Genomic DNA, 21,215 nt, shown 5'->3' on the forward strand with positions numbered 1-21,215 from the left:
TGGAGCCGGGCCTCGCTGTTCTGGGTGGATCCCTGACTCAGATCCGGGTCTGGGAACCCAGCCCTCTCCAAAGCTCTGTCCCCGTGCTCCAGAAGACACCCCCTCCCACACACACACTCGACCCTCAGAGGCCTGGCGTGAAGCTGGCCGAGGACGGCAAGCCCACCAGCCAGGCCCCACCACAGAACACAGGTGCACTCCTGCCAGAGAAGGTTCAAAAATGATTTTATTTCATTATTATCCAAGTACCTTTGAAAAGATAATTATACAAGTCAGCGCATGAAAAATGGGCTGGGGCAGCCCCCCACTGGCCCTGGCCTGAGAAATGTACATATTTACAAGGGCCCTTAGAGGGGAGGGGCCCGGGACCCGCTGAGCCGGCGCCCTGGACACAAGGGTGGAGGAGGGCGAGCGCTACGGGGCTCCGTTGCCGGATCCACACAGTGGCAGGCAAGAGACAAGCTGTGTTGAAGGCACTCGGTGACATGTACAGTTGACAGAGGCCCCCTTGGGGCCCCTGGCACCCCAGGCCTAGGCCGGGCCGGGGCAGGGTGTGTCAGACCCGTCCCAGAGCGAGGGGCAGAGCCTACGGTGCGAGCGCCAGAGCACGGAGCAGTGAGCAGCGGGCGCCACTGGAGAGGGCACTTGAGGCCGCCCCATGGCGGGCTCCCTACTCCACCGGCCGCTCCAAGGATCACTGAGCAGTGGGCGGGGCCCCCTCCTCGTCAGCTGCAGGATGGAGGCCTGCGGAGCCGCTCGGAGGGACCCCCGGCCAGCTGCGGGGTGGGCAGCACCTGGCCTTTGACCGCAGCCGTGTGTCTGCACACACGGGAAGCACACAACACGGCACGACCCTCGGACGCTCGCCGCGCAGAGGCCGGACTAGCCCGTCAGTCTACCTTCTCCACCTTGCCGATGATCTTCTCTTCAAACACGGGCAGCACCGTGTCGTCCTCTCGAACCTCCTCAAACACCACACCACAGTCAAACTCATCGCTCACTTTCTTGAAGTAGTATCTGCGGGACAGGGGGAGCGGGGATGAGGGCTCCCCCCAGCCCCGTGTGCACGGCAGGCCCTGTGGCCCAGCTGCTGGGGGGTCACACTGAGCACAGATACACGCGGGGCCCTCACCTGTAGTTGCCTTTCTTGGTGAGCAGCTCCTTGAACTGGCCCAGGGTGACGGCACGGCCCCGCACCAGGGTCCTGTAGGGGATGGGCTCCCCGCAGAAGTAGTAGGCCACCACGATGCTGTCACACGGTTGCACACTCCCACTGCCCGCCTTTCTCTGGGACTTCGTCCTGCAGGTGGAGGTGCACTGGTGACTGCTAGGCTCAGGGTCCCACCGGGCACACCCCAAAGGGCCACAGGCCCTCCAGGAAGCACAGGGCGAGGACTTGGGGGGGGGGCTCGTCATCCTCATACACCCCCTTGCCTGGAGCTCCAGGGCCAGCCCTCCGGGAGCCTCACTCCACGTGGTGTCCTGACCCGAGGGTCCAGTCCTGCGCCAGCCCCCTGCGCTCTCAGACCCACAGCAAGGACACCAGCTCATCCCTCCCCTGCCCGCCCCGCTGCCGCCGTACAGCCGGCACCTGTTTCCCCACTGCCGTCCTGTACCCACCACACGGCCTCAGGCCTCCCTGTGGTCCGAGCTGGCTGGGGGAGCGGCACCCCTACCCAGACCCCACTAACGCGGGGGAGCAAGTTTCTCAGGGCCGGAACCCACAGTGGATCCCAGCACCTGGTTTCCTAAGACACACCCAGGCCACTGGAACCAATGCGGCCCCCAGCTCGAGGCTGGGCCACACTCCCTGTGGCCCAAGTAAGGGTTAGAGAGCCCTGTGACTGCGGGAATGCCTCACGGCCGGAGCACGGACGAGGAACAGCCCCGGGCATGGATCTGAAACAGACCTGCCCCGCAGCAGGGAGCTCATCTGGAGGGCAGGGGCAGAGCCCAGCCCGACACGCAGAGAAGGGCAGGAGCCCAGCACCATGCTGCCCAGGACCACGCATCCCGATGGGTGCTGAGCCGTGGCTCTGTGTCTGAGACCACAGGCAGCACTGTGCGGTCGTCCAGCAGCTCTCGTCTCTGTGACCGCTCCAGAGCTGCCCAGGTGTGCTCCGACACAGCCCCCGGCCCCTGCTGGCCGGGAGCTCACGACCAGCTTGTCTCTCCCTGGGAACCCTCCCTTTCCCAGCTGCTCCTGGGCACATGGCTGACAGCAACTCGGGCTACGTGGCCATCCACTGCTCAAGCCGGGCTCCTGGGTGCCTGCTCTCCTTCCCTCAGTCCTACAGCCTCACGCTACGGGGTGGGGGGGGTCCTCTGGGGCTCCATTCTCTACAGAAAAGAGGCAGGGTCCCTGCTTCTCCAGAGACCACCCTCAAGGAGGGACCTGGTGGGGAGGCTGAGTCACCCACGCATTCGGCTGGACGTGACAAAGCACTATCTGAGATGTGGTGGGGACCCCCTTTCTGCTCTCCCCTGAGCAGAGATGCAGGGATTGGGCAGCCGGCACCGCCTACAGGTGGTCCCCAGCACCCTCCCTGCTCCACACACTCCCGCACGCCACACGAGAACAGAGCAAGGCCCGGCGTGCGCGCGGGCCCCGGACACACCCTGGCCACCTGGGCAGGCGCTTTCACACGGCCGAGCCAGGGAAACAAGGCCCAGACACGGCAGCGTGCCCCCGGGCCGGCGAGGAAGCTCAGGACAGTGGAGGCGGGTAGGGGGCACCGGCCAGAGTGAGGAGGAACAGCAGAACTTCCTCTGGCCCGCTGGCCGCATGTCCCACGAGGATGGCCCGCGTCTCCTTTGACGGAGACAAGAAGCTTGAGCCCAGCCCCATCTCTTCCAGTGCGGCGCCCCAAATCCTGTCCTGGGAGCAGCTCCCACCGCGGGCAGCCTGGGTAAGCGGGACCCGCGCGGGGGCGCACGTACTCTGTCTCGGAGAGCTCCAAGTCCGACACGGCTGGCACCACGCTCAGCACAGGTGTGCACGCTGGCCTGACGCAGGAGCGCCCCCGCTGGATGACCTCCTGCACATACCTAGGGAACAACCACGTCAGTGAGCTGCAGGTCCTGGGCGGGGGCCTCTGCCAAGGCTCGGAGGTGACGGCGGGGCCCCCACGAGGGTCCGTTACCACCAAACAGGGCTCCTACTGTGTGAGCGAACAGACACCAAACCACGGATGGGAAGGTCAAGCGCTGCTTCAGGGTCGGTCGGGAGGCAGAGGCCACTGGACTGTCCAGAGCTCCTAGATTCCTCACTGCGTGACGGAGCTCCCGGGACCCCGCTCGGGAAGCGCTCGTCGGGGGCGCCGGTGCCTTGTTGCTTCATCCACACCAGGAAGGGTCTTCTGGGAGGGCCTGCCCCTGGCCTCCTCCGCTCCACATGGCTCTTCCCCATCCACGCCCTTACGCCGCGCTGTCCCGAGCAGCGGGGGAGGCCTGTCCCGGGGCCGGCCGCGTGGCAGCAGCTCTCCGCGTGGCCGTGCGCCCACAGAGACTTATCTTCTGTCGGCCTGGGGTGTCCACCCCGCAGCGAGCTTGGGGAGGGCCCGGCATCCCCACTGCTGCCTCTGGGCCTTCACTTGTGTCTGTGGCTGTTTATGAAAGGCCTACGGATGCCAACCATGTCTAGCACCCCATCAGGAGGCTCATGGCCCGAAACACGCGTCCCCGAGAGGCTCGTGCGGCTGCACGCTGTCTGGCCGGCAAGGGCACACACAGGGCCCGCCGGGTGCTGGTGGGAAGAGAAGACACGAGCCCGGCTTCCCCAGACCATGCCAGGGACAACGGTCCCATGTAGCCCCGTAGGTCTGTGCAGAGAGAGGACATCCCACGAGCACACCCCAGCCCCTTCCAAGATGACCCCCTGCTACCCCGGCTGTGCCAGGTCACAGGCCGCAGCGGACAAGAGGCATCCCCTGCACCAGCCCAGGCATCTCGCGCCAGGCTGGCTCTCTGGTTCTATGGGCACAGGATGACAGGGTGTGAGACACGGGGCCATCAACGTGGTTACGCACCACAGCCAGGGCACACACTCAGGGCTCTGCCCAGTGAGACCACCATGGACACCAACCTCCCCAGAGCTGGTGAGCCCCCTACACAGTGAGGCCCCCGGAAGGATGACCAGTGATCACAGACGGGACAAGGGGCGCCGGCGACGTCCGAGGAGAACAGGGCCACTGTGTGACCATGCCCCCGCTCAGAGACCCTGACTCACGTGGAGAAAGTGACCTCAAGGCCCAGCTGAAAAGGTAGGGAAACGACGACACTAAGGCCCGCAGAGAAAGCCTGTTATCACCAAGGAGTGCTCCCCGGGCTTCTCTGAGGCTGCATGAGCCGCGGGTCAGGCCTCTCTGGTCCCCAACAAGGGGGACTCTGGTGCTTGGGGGTCCCTCCAGGAGAAGACTGTCACATCAGCATGTACTTCAGCAATGCTGACTGTCCTGCCTGCAGACGATATGGCCCCTTCTGGGGTCTGCGAGCAGAGGCAGCCAGGACCCCCCAGAACCCCACTCTCAGCTCAGCCCGCACAGCAGCCAGGGGACCTGATGGTAACCCCTAGCGGTTCCACATGCCATGGGCACTGACAGGATGAGCACACTCCCAGAAGACAGAGGGTTCCCCCTCCATCCCTAGAAGGACAGTGTGATGACCACATGCCCTCAGACAGTGGGCGGCCGGCGCAGCTCTCTGCGGGGCTCTCGGGCCGTGGGAAGCCTCAGCCCCAAAGCCAAGCCACGGTACCCGCAGCGGCCCCAGCTCGGTGTGGCCTGCTAGCCCCGATCCTGCATACCTCTGCTTGGAGGGTAACTTGCTGGCTCTCTTCTCTTCCTCCTCCAGACGCCTGCGGGCCTCCTCCAGCTGGGTCAGAGGGTTGGGGGCAGGGTTGGGTGGCATGGTGGGGTCTTGAATGAAGAGGTGAGAGGGCTGGACGGAGTTCCGCAGCTGAGCGCTGACCCAAGGATGCACGGCCCCAGGACGCTCCACAGACAAGGGCCTAGAGCTCTCGTGTGCCTGCTGCTTCTTGGCGCCGGAAGACCTTTGTGAGCAAGAGGACAAGGCATGGTGGCAAGTGAGAGCCTGGCCGGTGCGGGTGCCAGGAATTGGGGCAGCGCCTGGGGAGACCAAGCTTGGCATTGACCCTGGCTGTTAGGCAACAGTCCACACCCTCCCCCTGTGCCCGATACACATGTTCCTTTGTGGCATGCTTCTTTGTAATCTTGAGATTTTACTTATTTATTTATTTGGGAGGGAGAGAATAAGAGAGAGAGAGCATGAGACGGGGGAGGGTCAGAGGGAAAGTAGACTTCCCGCTGAGCAGGGAGCCCGATGCGGGATGGTGACCTGAGCTGAGGGCAGATGCTTAACCAACTGAGCCACCCAGGCACCCCATTCTTCCGTAATTTTTATTTTTTATTTTTATTTTTTTTTAAAAGATTTTATTTATTATTTATTTGACAGACAGAGATCACAAGCAGGCAGAGAGGCAGGCAGAGAGAGAGGAGGAAGCAGGCTCCCCACTGACCAGAGAGCCCGATGTGGAGCCCGATCCCAGGACCCTGAGACCATGACGTGAGCCGAAGGCAGAAGTTTAAACCCACTGAGCCACCAAGGCGCCTCTCTTTCGTAATTTTTTAAAAAAGTACTTATTTGAGGGGTGCCTGGGTGGCTCAGTTGTTGGGCGTCTGCCTTCAGCTCAGGTCATGATCCCAGAGTCCTGAGATCAAGCCCCGCATCGGGCTCCCTGCTCGGCAGGAAGCCTGCATCTCCCTCTCCCACTCTCCCTGCTTGTGTTCCCTCTATTGCTGTGTGTTTGTCAAATAAACAAACAAAATCTTTAAAAACAAAAATGAAATTAAAAATACTCATTTGAAAGGGGGCAGGGCAGACAAAACCTCCAGCGAACGCCCCACCAACTGCGGGCTCACGCTCACAACCCAGGTGCCCCTCTGCCACCCACTTTTAATCACTTCCCTGAAATACAAACCCGATGCTACACAGACTTCCTTTAAAGAAAAGTTTTTACTATTTTAAAAAACATGTTAACATCAAAATAAGCGCTCTTTGTGAAAAGCCTGAAATATACAGAAAACTAAAAAAAAAAAAAAACAAAAAACCAATTCGAAACATCACGATTTAGAGATACCTGCTCCCATCATGTTGGTATATCCCCTTCCCTGTTAAAAATACTTAATTGGCACATCTCTGAACCTATAATTTTTCCTGATTTTCCCCTCCATGCGCTAGCATACCTGTGCCTTTGTTATTCAACACAGAAAACGCTTGACGCCTCACTCAACCCCTGAGCGAATTCCAGGAAAACATCAGCCTCTCTTAGCTGTAGCTGCAGCCCGCGGAAAGGGGGTTTCCTGCCAGGAGGGAATCCCAGGAAGAGGGCCCCCTGGGCAGTGGGGCGGCTCAGTGCCCTCAGGACCCCAGAACTGCCCAAGGCAAGACACCCGAGGGGGAATGGGCTCAAGGCCAGCCACAAGGACACCTCCTTCCTGGGGCCCAACCCCCACCCCCTCCCTGCCGGGCTCTGTACCCAACCTCCCCTCCCCCACTTCCTCCCAAACCCCATCCCCCCATCTCCCCATAGCCCCTCATCTCTCCCCCAATCCCCGCCAACCCGTCTCTCCTCCCCCACCCCTCTCAACTCCCCACCCCCACTCTGTCTCCCATCTGCCGGCCCCACCAGGCCCCCCGGCTCCCTGCCCCACGCCCCCACGTAAGAACAGCAAAGGCAGAGGCACGTGGCCCCCAGCTCTCGGGAGGGCAGCGGGACTCATGGGGACGCTGAAACACCGTCATGTCCTGACAGCAGGCCCAGAGCCATCCCTTGTGAAAACCCAACACCAGAAGAAATCCAGAGAAACCAACAGTCCACCCCCCCAACCAGAACGAGAGAGGGGATCCGGAGAGAACCATCAGCCAGAACAGGTTCTGGGACTGTGCTCGTCCCCAGGGCCAGGTGGAGACCAGACATGGGGCCCCAGAGGTGGACAGTGCCACCTTGGCTCACCACTCAGGAGGGGCTGGGCAGGTGCCCACCTGATACCCCCCCACCGGCAGCACACACTCCAGCCTCCCCAACCACGTCCAGAACCGAGGGGCATCAGGAGAGTCTGAGACGGAGGAAGCAGCGGAAGCCCGCCCACCGCCAGCAGATTCCACCAGCCTGGGGCCCAGACAGCTAGCTGCCCTGTGAGAGATGGTACATGCCTCCAGCCCAGGGGTGCGTCTGAGCCAGCCCCGGTCCCCCACGTCTCCCCACAAGGGGGGAGTCCACAAGGGGCAGCAATGGTTCGTCCAGAGGCCGGGTCCGCTCCAACCAGAGCAGCCCTGGCCCTGCGGCGGCCAAGATGGAGCTCCGAGGGCCGCAGACAGCCGATGGCTGGGGGGACGGCCTGCTGCCAACCCTGCAGCCTCTGTCCGCAGTGATGGGCAGGCACCGGCCTAACTCCCCCAGTCACTGAGGTCACCGTCATGTGGAGGCGTGACCAGCCCAGAAATAACCTCGTGAGAACAGCCGTGTGACAGCGGGGGCCCCTCCTGGGCGGGGGTAGGGGGCAGCAAGAGGAGCTCAGACAGAGGATGGCAACCGCAGACTAATGTCACCCGCGGGCACTCCTGCCCAGGACACGGTGGGGGGCGGGGGGCATCTGTGAGCTCAGAGGACCACAGAGATCTTGCTCCTGCTGAACGTGCCACGTGAGGAGACAGCGGGCGGCCAGGCACTGCCTCAGGGGCGCGGGCCGCCGCGGGCTGGGGGCTCCTCAGGCCGGTTCCACACCCCGTGCGCACGCTCGGACGTGGCGGCCCCTTACCCGTGGCCGGCCTTGCGGTGCCGGCTGATCTCCTTCTCCCCCTCGATGATCCACTGCATAATCTTCTGGTTCTTCTCCGTGTCCTCCGACGGGCCTGGCGCCTCCACGCCCGCGCTCCTCCCCGACTCAGCCTTCTTGGCACTTCTTCTGGGGGCAGCGCCAGCCTTCCCGCTGTAAGAGCAAGAACCGGGCGTCACCTGCCGACGTGGCCCAGCCCGACTCCGGGCAGCTGTGCCCTCGGTGCTGGGGGGCTGTCGGGGCTCTGCGGGCCGGGACTGGAGGAAGGTGTCCAGACGGCACCAGCTGGGAGGCCTAGTGCCTGTCCTCCCCCCCCCCAGGGCCCAGACACCTCCCCCGAGGCAGGTGCATCTGAGGCTAAGCTGCCTGGGAGGTCGAAGGCCGCACTCTCCAGCTGACGGCGCTCGGACAACTTTGATCTTTTTAAATTATTTTTCTAAAGGTCTGAGAGCGCTAGCGCGTGCTCGCACACATGCAGGAAGGGCAGAGGCAAAGCGAGAAGAGTGGAGAAGAGTGGAGAGGAGCGCCTGCCCGCTAAGTGGAGTGGCCGGACACGGGCCTCGATCTCACGACCCTGAGCCAAAGCCGAGAGTCACACGCCCGACCGGCTGATCCCCACAGGCACCCCCCATGGCTGGATGACTTTTAAAGGGGAATTCTGGCCTCAAAAACCAGAACAGAGCCCACAGGAGACGAAGCTTGTCACTGTGTGTGACCTTCATCCCTGGGAAGACACATGTGGCCCTCATGGACACGGGCTCAAAGACAAGGAACCACAGATCCCAAAGCAAAGCTCAGGCTGCCTGACACTCACCTGTAGGCCAGGCTGTCGCTGGCACTGGGGGCGGCGCCCACGCTCTCCAAGTGGCTGCGAGGCTTGGCCGCGTGGCTGTGCACCTCTTGGCCCCACGGCAAGCTGCCCTGTGCCCGGCGGGCAGCCTCAGCGTCGGCCTGCTCCTTGGGCCTGGCCGTGCTGTGGTGGCTGTGGTGGTGGCCGTGCCGGTGCAGGTGCGGGCCAGCCGTGTCCAGCTTCGCCCCTGACTTGGGCGCGTGCTTCCCGTGCCCAGAGGGCATGCCCCCCAGCACACCCACGATCTTGGGCACATGCGTGCTGTCAGGGGAGCGGTGGCCAGGCCCCGGTGACTGGCAGCCAGGCGTCCTCATGACCCGCTGCACGTGCTCGTCCAGGATGCTCTCCGGGTTCTCCTCGTGCGCGTCCCGGAGCCCCATGCAGCCCACATCTGCGTAGCGGGGCGGGAAGTGGTGCCAGGCGGGGGCCAAAGGCAGCTTATGACTGGCCCCCAGGGGGCCAGACGGCATGTCCCCATCCTCGCCTTCTTCCTCCTGTAGGACAAGCCCACGAGTCAGCTCCTGGCACTGCCTGCGTTGCAGAACCTCACATCTGGGGTCACAAAGAAGTCAGCCTGGCGGCTCTGTCCTGGGGGTGGGGTGAGGCATCGGACGCTGGCTTGACTTGAGGACGAGGGAGGGCTCCCCGCCCCCACCCAGCCACAAGCACTCGTGCACACGTGCACGTGGCCACCATGAGTCCCAATGCCAGCCTATGTCCTGCCCACGGACAAACCTCCACAAGGAGTTTTCCTCCACCTTTCTCAATAAAGGTATTTTTACCTTTTCAGGTGATTTTCCAATTCCTTGATTTTTGAAAAATCTTATTTATTTATTTAAATTTTTTTTAAAGATTTTATTTATTTATTCGACAGAGATCACAAGTAGGCAGAGAGGCAGGCAGAGAGAGAGGGGGGAGCAGGCTACCCCCTGAGCAGAGAGCGCAATGCGGGGCTCGATCCCAGGACCCTGAGACCATGACCTGAGCCAAAGGCAGAGGCTTTAACCCACTGAGCCACCCAGGTGCCCCTAAAAAATTTTTTTTAAGATTTTTACTTATTTATTATTTATTTTTAAACTGAAGGTTTTTTTTTTTAAAGATTTTATCCATTTATTTGTGAGAGAGAGAGAGAGAGAGAGCGAGCACAGGCAGACAAAGTGGCAGGCAGAGGCAGAGGCAGAGGGAGAAGCAGGCTCCCTGCCGAGCAAGGAGCCCGATGCGGGACTCGATCCCAGGACGCTGGGATCATGACCTGAGCCGAAGGCAGCCGCTTAACCAACTGAGCCACCCAGGCATCTCTAAGATGCTATTTATTTGACAGAGATCACAAATAGGCAGAAAGGCAGGCGGAAAGACAGGAAGGGAAACAGACTCCCCACTGAGCAGGGAGCCCGATGTGGGGCCGATCCCAGGATCGGCCTGAGATCACGACCTGAACCGAAGGCAGAGGCTTTAACCCACTGAGCCACCCAGGCGTCCCATAAAAAATCTTACATAAGTCATCTCTACCCGCAGTGTGGGGCTCGAGCCCACAACCCCAAGACCAAGAGCCACACGCAGCTGTCGCTGAGCCAGCCGCCCCCGCTCCTCCGAGTTACTGCTGTATCTTCCGCTGCGCTTTCAAGAGAATTCTACCCCTGCACAGAGGCGCTCTTGTCTTGCTGTGCGTTTCTTGGTGAATCCTCCCAGTGAACTAGCTGGCCCTCGTCTGTCTGACAGTCCACAGAACCACATCCATAAACACATCTGACCAGTCTAATTCCCAAGGACACAGCTCACGCTGACTTTCTCATCTCACTCAATAGTGCAGACCAGGATAATGTTGACTAAATCTGGTAGTAACCCAAAGAGCAAGGTAGGAACCCCAACTCCTGCACTCCACTCTAACCCAATCTCAAAACCTTCCCCACAAGACTTCTCGCTTAACGGGAGAGCACCTAAACGTCGCCAGCACCAGCAGTCAGCTGCAAACGCGTCAGTCTTGCTCAGGGGAGAGGTGGCACGGAGGACAGACAGACGGGCACATGGATGGGTGGACAGTGAGTGTGCCCCTGACGGAGGGACCCTGGGCTCCCTCGCCTCACCCCATGTCCCCGTATTGACCCCTCTGCCTTGCCCTCCCCAGGGCACTGGAAGTGATCCCAAAGGGAGCAGTGAAGAAGGGAGACTCTCTCCATCCCCAGGAGGCGGGGACTGGCCAACACCATCTCGGTGGCTCTGCATATGGAAGAAATCCATTTTAGGATTTTGAAATGTTACAGGCTTAACTGAATTGTCTGGGTAATGGTTTTTTTTGTTGTTGTTTTTAATTTATTTATTTGACAGAGAGATAGACAGCATGAGTAAGCAGAGAGGCAGACAGAGGGAGAGGGAGAAGCACACTCTGCTGAGCAAGGAGCCCGATGTAGGGCTCGATCCCAGGACCCTGAGATCATGACCTGAGCCAAAGGCAGAGGCTTAAGGACTGAGCTACCCAGGCACCCCTCTTCTTTGTTCTTATTTTCCAAATTTTTACAGAAAAATAAGTTATTTTTTTCCAAGACGTATTAATTTATTTGAGAGCGAGCGAGCGAGCAGGCATGTGCAGCAGGAAGAGGAGGCAGTCTTGAAGAAGACCCCCCACTGACTGCAAAGCCTGACATGGGGCTTGATCCCATGACTCTGGGATCATGACCTGAGCTGAAACTAAGGCAGACGCTTAACTGACTGAGCCACTCAGGTGCCCCAATAAAAATAAGTTATTTTAAAATGTGTCGTTAGTTTTCTTTAAAAAACCTAATTCACGGCCCGTTTATATAGGCTACAAGATCCTACAAGACAGGGTTCTCCTGTCTGTGTGGATTCCCCGGACACAGGTAATTTCATCTCATTTTCTCCCGGGTTTCTGTGTGGAATCACACAGGACAGAAGAGATGGCACTGCTGGCAGTGGGGCTGGGGGCCACCCCAAGGACCGAGGACCAAGAGGCGCCTGTGGGGACAACAGGGCAGCAGCAGCCAAGCCCAGCACCCCCGGCCAGAGGCTACTGAGGGCCCCGAATGGAGCCGCACACCTGAGCCAAGGCCACGTGTCTGCCCATTAGTTTCTGAATCAAGATGCCGGAAACACTAGGGGCTGTTGGTCTGAACGTGTCCTGTGACATCGCGGAGCCCCACGCAGTCCCTGGGGCAGGTGTTGCCCTCTGCGAGCGAGGCTCCTGCTGGATCCAGACACAACCGCCGTGGGCCCACCGGGGACGCCCCGAGAAGAGGGGACCACCACTTGGCTGTGAGAAAGTGCGCTGGGCACCCACAGCCCAGCGGCCTCTAAGGGGCCCCCCAGGAACCTTTGTTTTTTTTAAGGATTTTATTTATTTATTTGACAGACAGAGATCACAAGTAGGCAGAGAGACAGGCAGAGAGACAGTCAGAGAGAGGGGGAAGCAGGCTCCCCGCTGAGCAGAGAGCCCGATGCGGGGCTCGATCCCACGACCCTGAGATCATGACCCGAGCCGAAGGCAGAGGCTTTAACCCACTGTGTCACCCAGGCGCCCCGCCTCCCGCGAAACTGCAGGGCCACAGGCATGCAGAGCCTCTGAGCCAACTCTCTTCCCGTAAGAGGGTGGACTGGGGACCCCAGCCACAGGGCCACGATGCTGCTGCTGAGCACATACGGGTCTCTCCAGGCCTTGCTTCCCCCACAATGAGCACCTCCTCCCAGGAGCCAGTGAGGGCGGGGCAGGCTCGGTGGGGGCCTCAGGCGGGCAGGTGTCATAGGAGAGCAGGCAGACCCCGGGACAGGGTCAGAGCACGTCAGGAGCCAGCACACTGGGAGACCCTGGAGGGAGCTCCTTGGGGGCCTGAAGCCGTCCTCAATTCTACCAGCCGTCCCGGGGCCGTTCGGAAATGGAGACGTGCTGTGGCCCTCCCAGGAGGCGCACTCACCATCCGGACGCGCTTCAGCCGCTCCTCCAGCTTCTCCTCGGCCTCCCGTGTCCGCTGCACGGCCTCCAGGCGGTGGATGAGCTCCGCGGCGAACTTCTGGGGCTCCACACGGATTTCCTTTGGCATTCGGTAAGTGCGCTGCAAGGAGACACGGGATTAGCCAGCCGCGAGCCGCTCGGAGCCGCCGCCCCCCACACCGAGACGCGCACGCGCTCTTCCTGAGTGACGAGAAACAGGCTAGGAAACCTGCACTTCAGTGTCAAGCAAGCGATCTTGCTTTCTCCCTTTCGCTGGTGGCAACCACCTCGCTGCCCCTCTCCTTGCTGGACTAGAGCCGTCCTCCACCCGGCACCGAGCGGCGAGGCAGAACAGAGCTCCGGCAAAGCTGCTCCAGCCGTAGGAGCAGAGAACCAGAGACGGGGAGCAGGCGGGCACCAGGTCAGGTTACTAGGGCAGCAGCTGGCAGGGCCTCAACAGGCCGGAGCTTCTGGTGCCCTAAGCCCAGGTGTGCCCTTCACCTCGGCACCCCGAGCCTACCCCAGAGAAGTGCCTCTAACACGACAGGCCAGGCCAGTCCCCCTGCGAGGCCTGGGAAGGGCGAAGGGAGAGCTTCCAAGACCACGTAAGAGGGAGGGGCCGGGCCTGGGAGTCCCGGGAGGGAGACAGCCCGCAGACTGTCCCGCATGGCGGGGGCCGGCAGCCCCTGACCCACAGGCGCAGCAGACCAGGCTTCGGACTCGGGTCTGCTGTAAGGATGGCAGACCCAGAACTCAGGGTACAGGAAAACATCCAGGGGAACGGGAGGGCCTGTTCGGAGGAGACGGCTCCGGAACACAGTTTACAGGAATACAACAGACCACGTTTCCGGAGTGTACTTCACTTTGCTGTAATTCCACGTCCAAAAACGTCGGAAGAACAGCACAAAGGACTCCTGTCCAGCCCTCACCCAGACTTCCCCACTGGAGCTATCTGCCAGTTATTGTCATTCCCGCTCACAGACACGGACACACAGGCACACACATGCACATGTGTGTGCACGCACTGACACACACGTGCACGCCCTTGACTGGACGGTACCTAACACCGGGCAGTAGTTTGTCCTGAAGGCCAGGCCCAAGAGGAGGAAGGGGCATGTGTTCCCAGAAGAGCCCGGGCAGTGGGGACGGCCAAGAGGTTGAGGCCCTGAAGGAACCTTCCGGACAGGATGTTCAGACAGAGCCCCAGAGGCCAGCGGGGTCAGTCGGGGAGTGCTGGGACCCACAAGGGACTGAGGGCTGAAGGCCAGACGGCAAGAGCTCCATGGGCCTGACCCCACATGATGCCACACGCAGGCCACGGGCAGAGTGCAAAGTCCTGACGAGACCGAACCACACACACGTGGCAGGCTCAGCCCAGCGGAGGCACACCCCAAGCCCGTGTGTTCTGGAAAAGAGCCTCCAGGCCGCACGATTATGCTTCTGAAAGGAGCAGATCTGTACGAACGGACCCCCTTCCAGCTACAGACGAACACAACACACGGGAAAAAGCTGCGGTCATTAAAACTGGGGGACCTCTGGGACATGAAAACAGCCCTTCCCTTAGCTGTGAGGAGCAGACAGCTCACGCCGGGCGGCTCCCTGGCACACAGCCCCCTGCAGGCCCCGGGAGCCCCCGCCAGGCACGCAGCGCAGCGAACGCACAAGGGGCAGCTGCGGGCCACCCGTGTCTCGGCTGCGCTCCGGCCGCCACAACAGGACGCGCACACATGCTCCTAGGGCAGGCCGGTGTCACCCGCCACGGGAGACACGCTCCAATCACGGCACGCCGCCACCTCCGTGAAGATGGGGACCGCTGTTCGCTGGTTTCTTCGGTAAGAAATGTTACCCCACAAATAAAAGTTCGTTATTTTACCAGGAAAATGGTTTTGTCCAGAAAAGCGAAGAACGGCAACTGAGGACAAGCAGTGTACGGCAAAGCTGTCGACGACTCCCACGAGCAAAGGAAAAGGTGTTATTCTACGGAGAAGGGGGAGGCAGTGGGGGGGCTGCCGGGCACAGAAGTCCGCGGAACAGAAGCCAGCGGGCCGTAACGCCGGCTTCTCTTCGGCTGAGGTGCGGGGCTGGCGGACGGGGTGGGAGACGCGGGCACAATCCTCCGTGTAACTGAGGGCCCTTCCCTCGGCCGCGGCTCCCGGGGCTTCTGCACAGACCATTCCTGACGCTGGGAGTGCGCAGAGCTGCTCCTCCTGGCTTCCTGATTCCAGCGGACGAGGCGCATCCAGATCCGCCTCTGCAGGCGCCCCTGAGGTCCACAAGGTGCATGAGGCCCACAGGTGTCCACGAGGTCCACGAGGGACGGGCCACTCTACCCCTGGAACGCCAAACCTCTGTCACCGGACAACATGCTGCTGTCTGCCCTGAGCCCACGGGCCTGGGCGGGGCTCCAGGCCGCCTCCAGGGGTCCCATGCGCGGTGCCCACCGCAGGGGCCAGCTCCCGCAAGGAGGGCTCGAGTCCTGCCCAACTGCACCCCAGCCAGGACCCCCGCCTGGGCCCAAACAAGCCATGGCGGCCGGGGACCCCCAGAGGCCAGGAACACCCCACGCTGCAGATAAGCCCCCACACAGTCAGGAGCTGGCCCTCACACGGGACCAGAAACAGCCCTGGCAGGTGAGGAGGCCGCTGACGTGTGGCTCCCGTGCGCACTGACTGCCTGGCCGGGCCCCATCCACTCCAGCCACGTTTGCTCCCGTGAGTGCGTCAACAGCGTGGACACTGGGCTCGCTGAGTCTTCCCCGAAGACAACCGGCACTCAGAGGTCATCCGCTTCTCTCAGGAACACACAGGACCTCCTACTTTCCCCGAGGGGTCACTGAGGGCCAGGCCCACGCAAACGTTGTCAGCCACCCACAGGGGTCGGGCGATTGAGGAAGGCAGGCTGTGAGGCCACAGCACCGTCCACACCACACGGCAAGGCCAGGCTCTCGCTGCCACGCCATGGACTGTCTCAGCTCTGTCTTCGCGCTGGCTCGGCCAGGACCTTCCAGAACATGGAGGCTCCTCACTTTCGACTCTGGAACCTTCCCCGAAGGACACCTCTCGCTCCTGACCCTTCTGGATTCTCTCCGCGCCACATTCTGAGACGTCGTTCCAGGTCTGTATCCAGCTCACCCGCTTTCTCTCCTGGTTATGTCGAATACTCTGGTTAATTTGTCGAGCTAAGAACTGTTCATTTTGAGGGGGGCCAGGGTGGCTCAGTCCGTTAAGCATCTGCCGTCCGCTCAGGTCCCTGGGGTCTGGGGTCAAGCCCCTTGCTCAGAGGCGGTCGGTGAGGGTCCGCACGCGTAACCCTCCCCCCGCCTCTGAAATACATCAACCTCGAGGGCAAGAAAATGCGAGAGAGGAGCCGCTGCGGACGCCGCGGGAGCGACATGAGAGCTACTCCTGAGCGCCCGCTGGGTGTGCTGCCGCCAGGAACCTGACGGCAGGTGTCACCCACAGCGGCCTTCTGCCACGGGCACCTGGACCCCCAAGGCCACGCGGGCCCCACGCTGCTTCTCCTCCTCCCCGCTGCGGCCCGCGGTGCTCGGCTGGGCTGCTTCTCCGCGCCCGTCTCCCCTGGGCTCTCAGGACCCTGTGACGTCGGGAAATCTGAAGCCAGCTCTCGTGCACGGCGGCCCTCAACTTGCGCTGTGTCCTGGCGCCATCCCAGCACGAGGCCCCTGGGGGGAGTGAGGCCTCCTCGCCGTCCGCACGGGCAGCGTCCATCCGTCCCAACACAGAAGCGGCTTCTTCCCACCGAGAGCAAATACTCGTGAGGGACTGCGTGGGAGGACGTCAGGGCCCTGGCCCTCAGCACGGGGCCCTTGTCCGTCTCGCACCACTGCGACGCCGGACGCTCCAGCTGGGCCCTGGGGACGGGGCAGCACCTCCACGTGGCCCTGTGTCCGCTCACTCCCTTCCCTTCGAGGACGTGGGTCACCCCTCCTGTTTCCCTGCCCAGACCCAGTTCCGAGTTCCGGTGTCCGCGGAGCAGAGCTGAGACGCGCAGGTAGGACCTGCTCCCTGGGAAGGAGCCCAGAGAAGGAGCCCCCGCAGCCATGCACAGGCGAGCGCACAGACACACACGCTCCCCGTGGCCTCTCCCTCTCCCCCGCAAGCAGACCCCGTCTGTCCCTGGTTGAGACCAAATCGGCCGAGCCAAGGGTGGGCTAGGAGGTGACAAACGCTGGCCCCCCTTGCCTCAGAAGTAAGAGCGTACCCACCTCCCTTCCTCTCAACCATCAACCGTCACTTTTCTCGTGTGAAATTGAAGAGACCCTAACCGAGGAACCCTGACCACGGACAGGTGTGCGCGGACCCTGCACAGAAACTGCCCATAGGGGCGCCTGGGTGGCTCAGTGGGTTAAGCCGCTGCCTTCGGCTCAGGTCATGATCTCAGGGTCCTGGGATCGAGTCCCGCATCAGGCTCTCTGCTCAGCAGGGAGCCTGCTTCCTCTCTCTCTCTCTCTGCCTGCCTCTCCGTCTACTTGTGATCTCTCTCTGTCAAATAAATAAATAAAATCTTAAAAAAAAAAAAAAAGAAAGAAAGAAACTGCCCATAGGTGCTCGCGGGCGTCCCCGGGGCTGGAGGCCACCGCAAGCTTCCCTTCTCTTCCCCGGGAAGTCCCTGCGGCTCACCCGGTACGCCAGAGTGAGGGAAGCTCCCCTCCCCTCACCCATGCGGGAGCTCTGCTGCTGGGGACAGAATGCCCGGGCTGCGGCGCCCACAGTCAGGGCACCCAGCCACCTTACTGTCTGCACCCTAAGAGAGGACACAGGGGCAGCTTCCATAGAAAGTGTTCACAGTGACTTGGGACTGGGGTCGCTAAGTGTCACCACGCTGCACTCGGGAGGCCCACAAGGGGCCGGGCCCGGCATCAAGTCAGCGACGGGCTCAGAGCTGCTGTCCCACCTCGAGGAGAAGCACCTCAGTCACCAGGAAGGGCAAAGGCTGCCTGGTGGCTCGGGTGCTCTGTCAGGCCCTCCCTGCCCCTCGGCAGGGACTGTGCTGGCTGGACCTACAAGCCGCCCCTATGCCCTCTCCAGCCTGTGGGGTGGGACCGCACGGGATGACGTGCTGGGCCTGGACGTGAGCCGAGCTCCCAGGATGCCAGGCAAAGGCCGCTCCCACTGCCCAGTGCCCCAGCGGCCAGGCGGAGCGGGGAGAAGGGACCGGCACGGTCCAGGAGGACTGGTGAGCCGCGACCTCACTGACGTGGAGGGGACAGCTGGGAAGCGAACTTACGGGGATGTGAGGTAGAGGCACCCGCCCGTTGACCTGGACACTCTCCTGCATCTCCCGGCGGTGCTGCCTGCGGATCCTGTAGGGCGGGACGCCATCCCTGTACGGGGGAGAGAGCCTTGCGTGAGCACACGGGACAGCGCATCGAGACCGCCCCGCTGGCGTTCCCTGCGGTGCAGTCATGCCGCTCAGCGCAGTCTCTCCCCTGCTTGTAAAGGTCTATTTATTCGGGGCACTGGGGGGGGGCCGCGTCGGTGAAGCGTCTGCGTCGGCTCAGGTCATGATCCCTGGACCCTGAATGAGCCCCGCGTCGGGCTCCCTGCTTGGTGGCGGCCTGCTGCTCCCTCGCCCTCTGCTCCCTGCTGTGTGCTGTCAGATGAAGAAATACAATCAGGAAGAAAGGAAGGAAGGAAGGAAGGAAGGAGCAAGCCAGCCAACCCGCTGCCCTGGAGCAGAGTGGCTAATGGGAGCCCAGAGCACGTGACGATGCCCGGCAGAGAGCGAGGCCCACAGAGGACGGCTCTCTGCGCCGTCTCCTCCTCACTGACAGCTGGACTCTGACGGCGGGAAGGCAGGAGTCTTTAGATCGTCTGGCTGTCGGAGACCCTTGCCTGCCCAGCCTGCCCTGGGTGCCGTCCAGAGCTGTATGCTCCCGCCTCCTCCCAAGCACGCCCCGGGGGTGGGCGCTGGGGCACCGGGGCGTGTCTGAGCCCGGCTACCCTGACTTGAGGGCATGTACATGCAGCCACCCATGCTGATCTCACTTTAGCAGGTGTCGTGCAGGTTGTCCCACGGGGCCAGCACAGGGTGCCCAGTGTGTCCTGACCCGGTCCCGGGCAGCCCCACACCCCCCAGCTCAGTGGCTTCCTCGGCAGGCAGGGAGGCCACACTCGCCTCTCACGATGCTCTGCCTCCGAGCCCTCGTCCAGCTGCAAAGGCTGCACTCTGCTTCAGAGCGAGGGAGGAGGAGGCTGGGACAGTGTCACTCTTGCCTGCCTCGGTTTCCCCGGCTGTCAGGGCCCCGGCAGGATACAGTGTGACTACCTCAGCAGCCCGGCAGGGGCACTTACAGGCTCGGGTGTCAAGGAAAAGGGGAGTCACACACACCCAAAACATCCTAGGGGATGTTCGGGGTTGTTCGGGTTTCCTGAGCCACCCGACTCCTTGCTTCTCCTACGTTCTGACGGGCACTCAATTCCACACGGCTCTGCGGTCAGACGCTGTCCCTGGACACCCACGTCCGAAGTCAGCAAGCCAAGACATTGCTCGTACTGGGCGGCTGACAGGCTGGGCAGCTGCCCCAGGGGCCAGAATCTGGACAGAACACACACCCCTACTTTTTGCCTCTGATGTATATTGAGGTATCTCGTGTTCCAAATTGACTGTCCCTACACTTCTGGGTCTTGGTGTAAACCAAGGTGAAGAGAATATCAGGAAAAAAAAATATTTGAAAAGCTTAAGTTCTTTCCTTTAACAAATGCATGTCCTTTCTTAGAACCATGAGACTTTTCAAGAAAACACGTGCTGGCCAGTTAACTTCCACTGTAGCACCAACTTCAGGGAAGACAGAACCAGCGGCTACAGAGGCCCGCTCCCAAGCGTCACCGCTTGTGGGGGTCAGAGCAAGAGCCAAAACCACGGTCCGCTCCAGCAGGACGCTGCTAACCACACGTCACCGTTTCATCTGAGAGAATGAAATGATCGGGACAGACCCATCTCGTGATGTCACCACCGGGTCGTCCCCAAGAGAAGAGAAGGGGTTCCAGATGCGACGGGGGGCTGGCTGGTGTGGCCCAGCAACGGTGCAAGCTGGCCGGGCCTGCACACCCCAAGGCAGTGTGGGGAGAACACGTGGAACAGGCCAAGCGCACACACTAGGGGACAGCTAGCGGAGTGGGGCCACCGTGTTCAGACAGGCTCCCTGCAGAAAGACCGGTTTCGGGGCCCCACTCTGTCGCGTGAAGAAAGAGGCTGGCTGGGGACGGGCGCCCCGATGGCCAGCCGACATTGGCTGCTCCTGTCCCTGTGGTCCCGGGGTCGGGGCACAGGGACACTTCACACCTGCTTGCTGTCCTGCCAAAGGCTTTCCTCCGGCCCCGACGGTGGTGGAGAGGGCCAGGGGTCCGGCTGCCAGCCCGGGCCGCGGCCGGGGACATCCTGTCACAGACAGTCAGGCGACTGAAGTGGGGTAAATCTGACGTTCGTGGGCGGCCATGACCCCAAATGACCTTGGCAGGCTGGCCGGGCCACACCCTGATATGACCACGGAGAGTTTTACACCACTGGACTTCTGATGTGCATTTGGGTCCCAAAAAGCCACTTGCCAAAACCCAAAGCAGAGTGTCAGGAAAAGTTCTCTTCCACAAAGGGAAGGCTTCCCTGGAGAGCACAACGGAAGAATAAGGTCCCCTGCGACCAATGAGGGACGCGGAGGCTCCAGGTGGCTCCGGACAGTCGCCGAGGCCTCTGGGACACACGCGGCCCCCACCGCTATCCCAGTCCTCTGGGCACTGGGGCCGGCACAGACCCAGCGGCACCGGCTGCCGTCCGGCTCCTGTCATCCCAGCTCCCGCGCAGTCTGCGTGGGCACGAGACGTGGAACAGCGACAGAAAGAAGTGACGGAGAGGGACCCTGCACAGCCAGCACCCTGGGCGCCACCACTGGCCCTGCTCAGCGCCCCCCCCACCGGTTTTCCTGGTTTCGAAGGTCCCAGCAGCCTCGGCCTCGGGGAGAAGCAGCTGCCGCAAACTCAGGGTGTTTTGTGGTCCTCCTGGCAGCGCCGCCTGCCTGTGCACCAGAGGCGGGGGTGGGGGGAACCACACGTTCTCCATGAAGACAAACCCCGCTGGGGACAGCAAAGGACGCGCCCGAGAGGAGGGGACTCACACGCTGCTGTCGGTGAGGGACAGGCTGTCTGCGTCGCTGGACAGGCTCTGCTGCTCGCTGTCGTTGGCGCTGGTGGCCGGGGCGAGAGCATAGCCGGAGCTGACGTAGTAAGGGTTGACAGGCTCCCGCCAGGACCCGCACCTGTGGACAGGGAGCAAACGTCAGCGGCAGCCCGACACCACGTGGTGCTCCCCCATCTCCTGAGAGTCACCAAGACGTCCGATTCCTGAACCGCACGCGCAAGCCCTCCAGAAGACACAGCACAGAGGGCCGGGGTCTCCGTCCTGCCTCTGGCCGCTGCTCTTCCCACACCAACCGCTTAAGCCCTGGGCATCTTCCAGATCCTTCCCGTGCGCTTGTGCACACGCCCAGGCGAGCACGCAGGCTGCCAGCGAACTACAGTGGGACGCGCGCGCTCTGCAGGCTGACTTGCTGCAA

The 21,215-nt window shown here is 61.8% G+C and overlaps 1 protein-coding gene and 1 long non-coding RNA gene across 3 annotated transcripts in view; one reads left to right on the forward strand and one right to left on the reverse strand.

Annotated features, from left to right (window-relative positions):
• Nucleotides 1–208: 208 nt before the first annotated feature.
• Nucleotides 209–21,215, reverse strand: part of AXIN1 (axin 1) — a 50,929-nt gene continuing 29,922 nt past the window's right edge. The window contains exons 3-11 of one of the 2 annotated variants that reach the window (XM_047713423.1): nucleotides 20,778–20,918; nucleotides 17,894–17,990; nucleotides 12,630–12,767; nucleotides 8,671–9,200; nucleotides 7,839–8,009; nucleotides 4,805–5,050; nucleotides 2,941–3,048; nucleotides 1,133–1,300; nucleotides 209–1,017 (exon numbers count right to left, since the gene is read on the reverse strand). In XM_047713423.1, the coding sequence (XP_047569379.1) occupies nucleotides 891–1,017; nucleotides 1,133–1,300; nucleotides 2,941–3,048; nucleotides 4,805–5,050; nucleotides 7,839–8,009; nucleotides 8,671–9,200; nucleotides 12,630–12,767; nucleotides 17,894–17,990; nucleotides 20,778–20,918 (1,726 nt within the window). In that variant the 3' untranslated portion in view covers nucleotides 209–890. The remainder of the gene's footprint in view (nucleotides 1,018–1,132; nucleotides 1,301–2,940; nucleotides 3,049–4,804; nucleotides 5,051–7,838; nucleotides 8,010–8,670; nucleotides 9,201–12,629; nucleotides 12,768–17,893; nucleotides 17,991–20,777; nucleotides 20,919–21,215) is intronic. The other variant, XM_047713424.1, reaches the window with a different exon arrangement.
• On the forward strand, nucleotides 14,361–15,609 carry LOC125090606 (uncharacterized). The gene is made up of 3 exons (XR_007124400.1): nucleotides 14,361–14,478; nucleotides 14,523–14,615; nucleotides 15,443–15,609. It is a non-coding gene; the product is annotated as an uncharacterized LOC125090606 (long non-coding RNA).

Source organism: Lutra lutra, chromosome 18 (genome assembly GCF_902655055.1).
Source record: "Lutra lutra chromosome 18, mLutLut1.2, whole genome shotgun sequence".
Classification (NCBI taxonomy): Eukaryota; Metazoa; Chordata; class Mammalia; order Carnivora; family Mustelidae; genus Lutra; species Lutra lutra.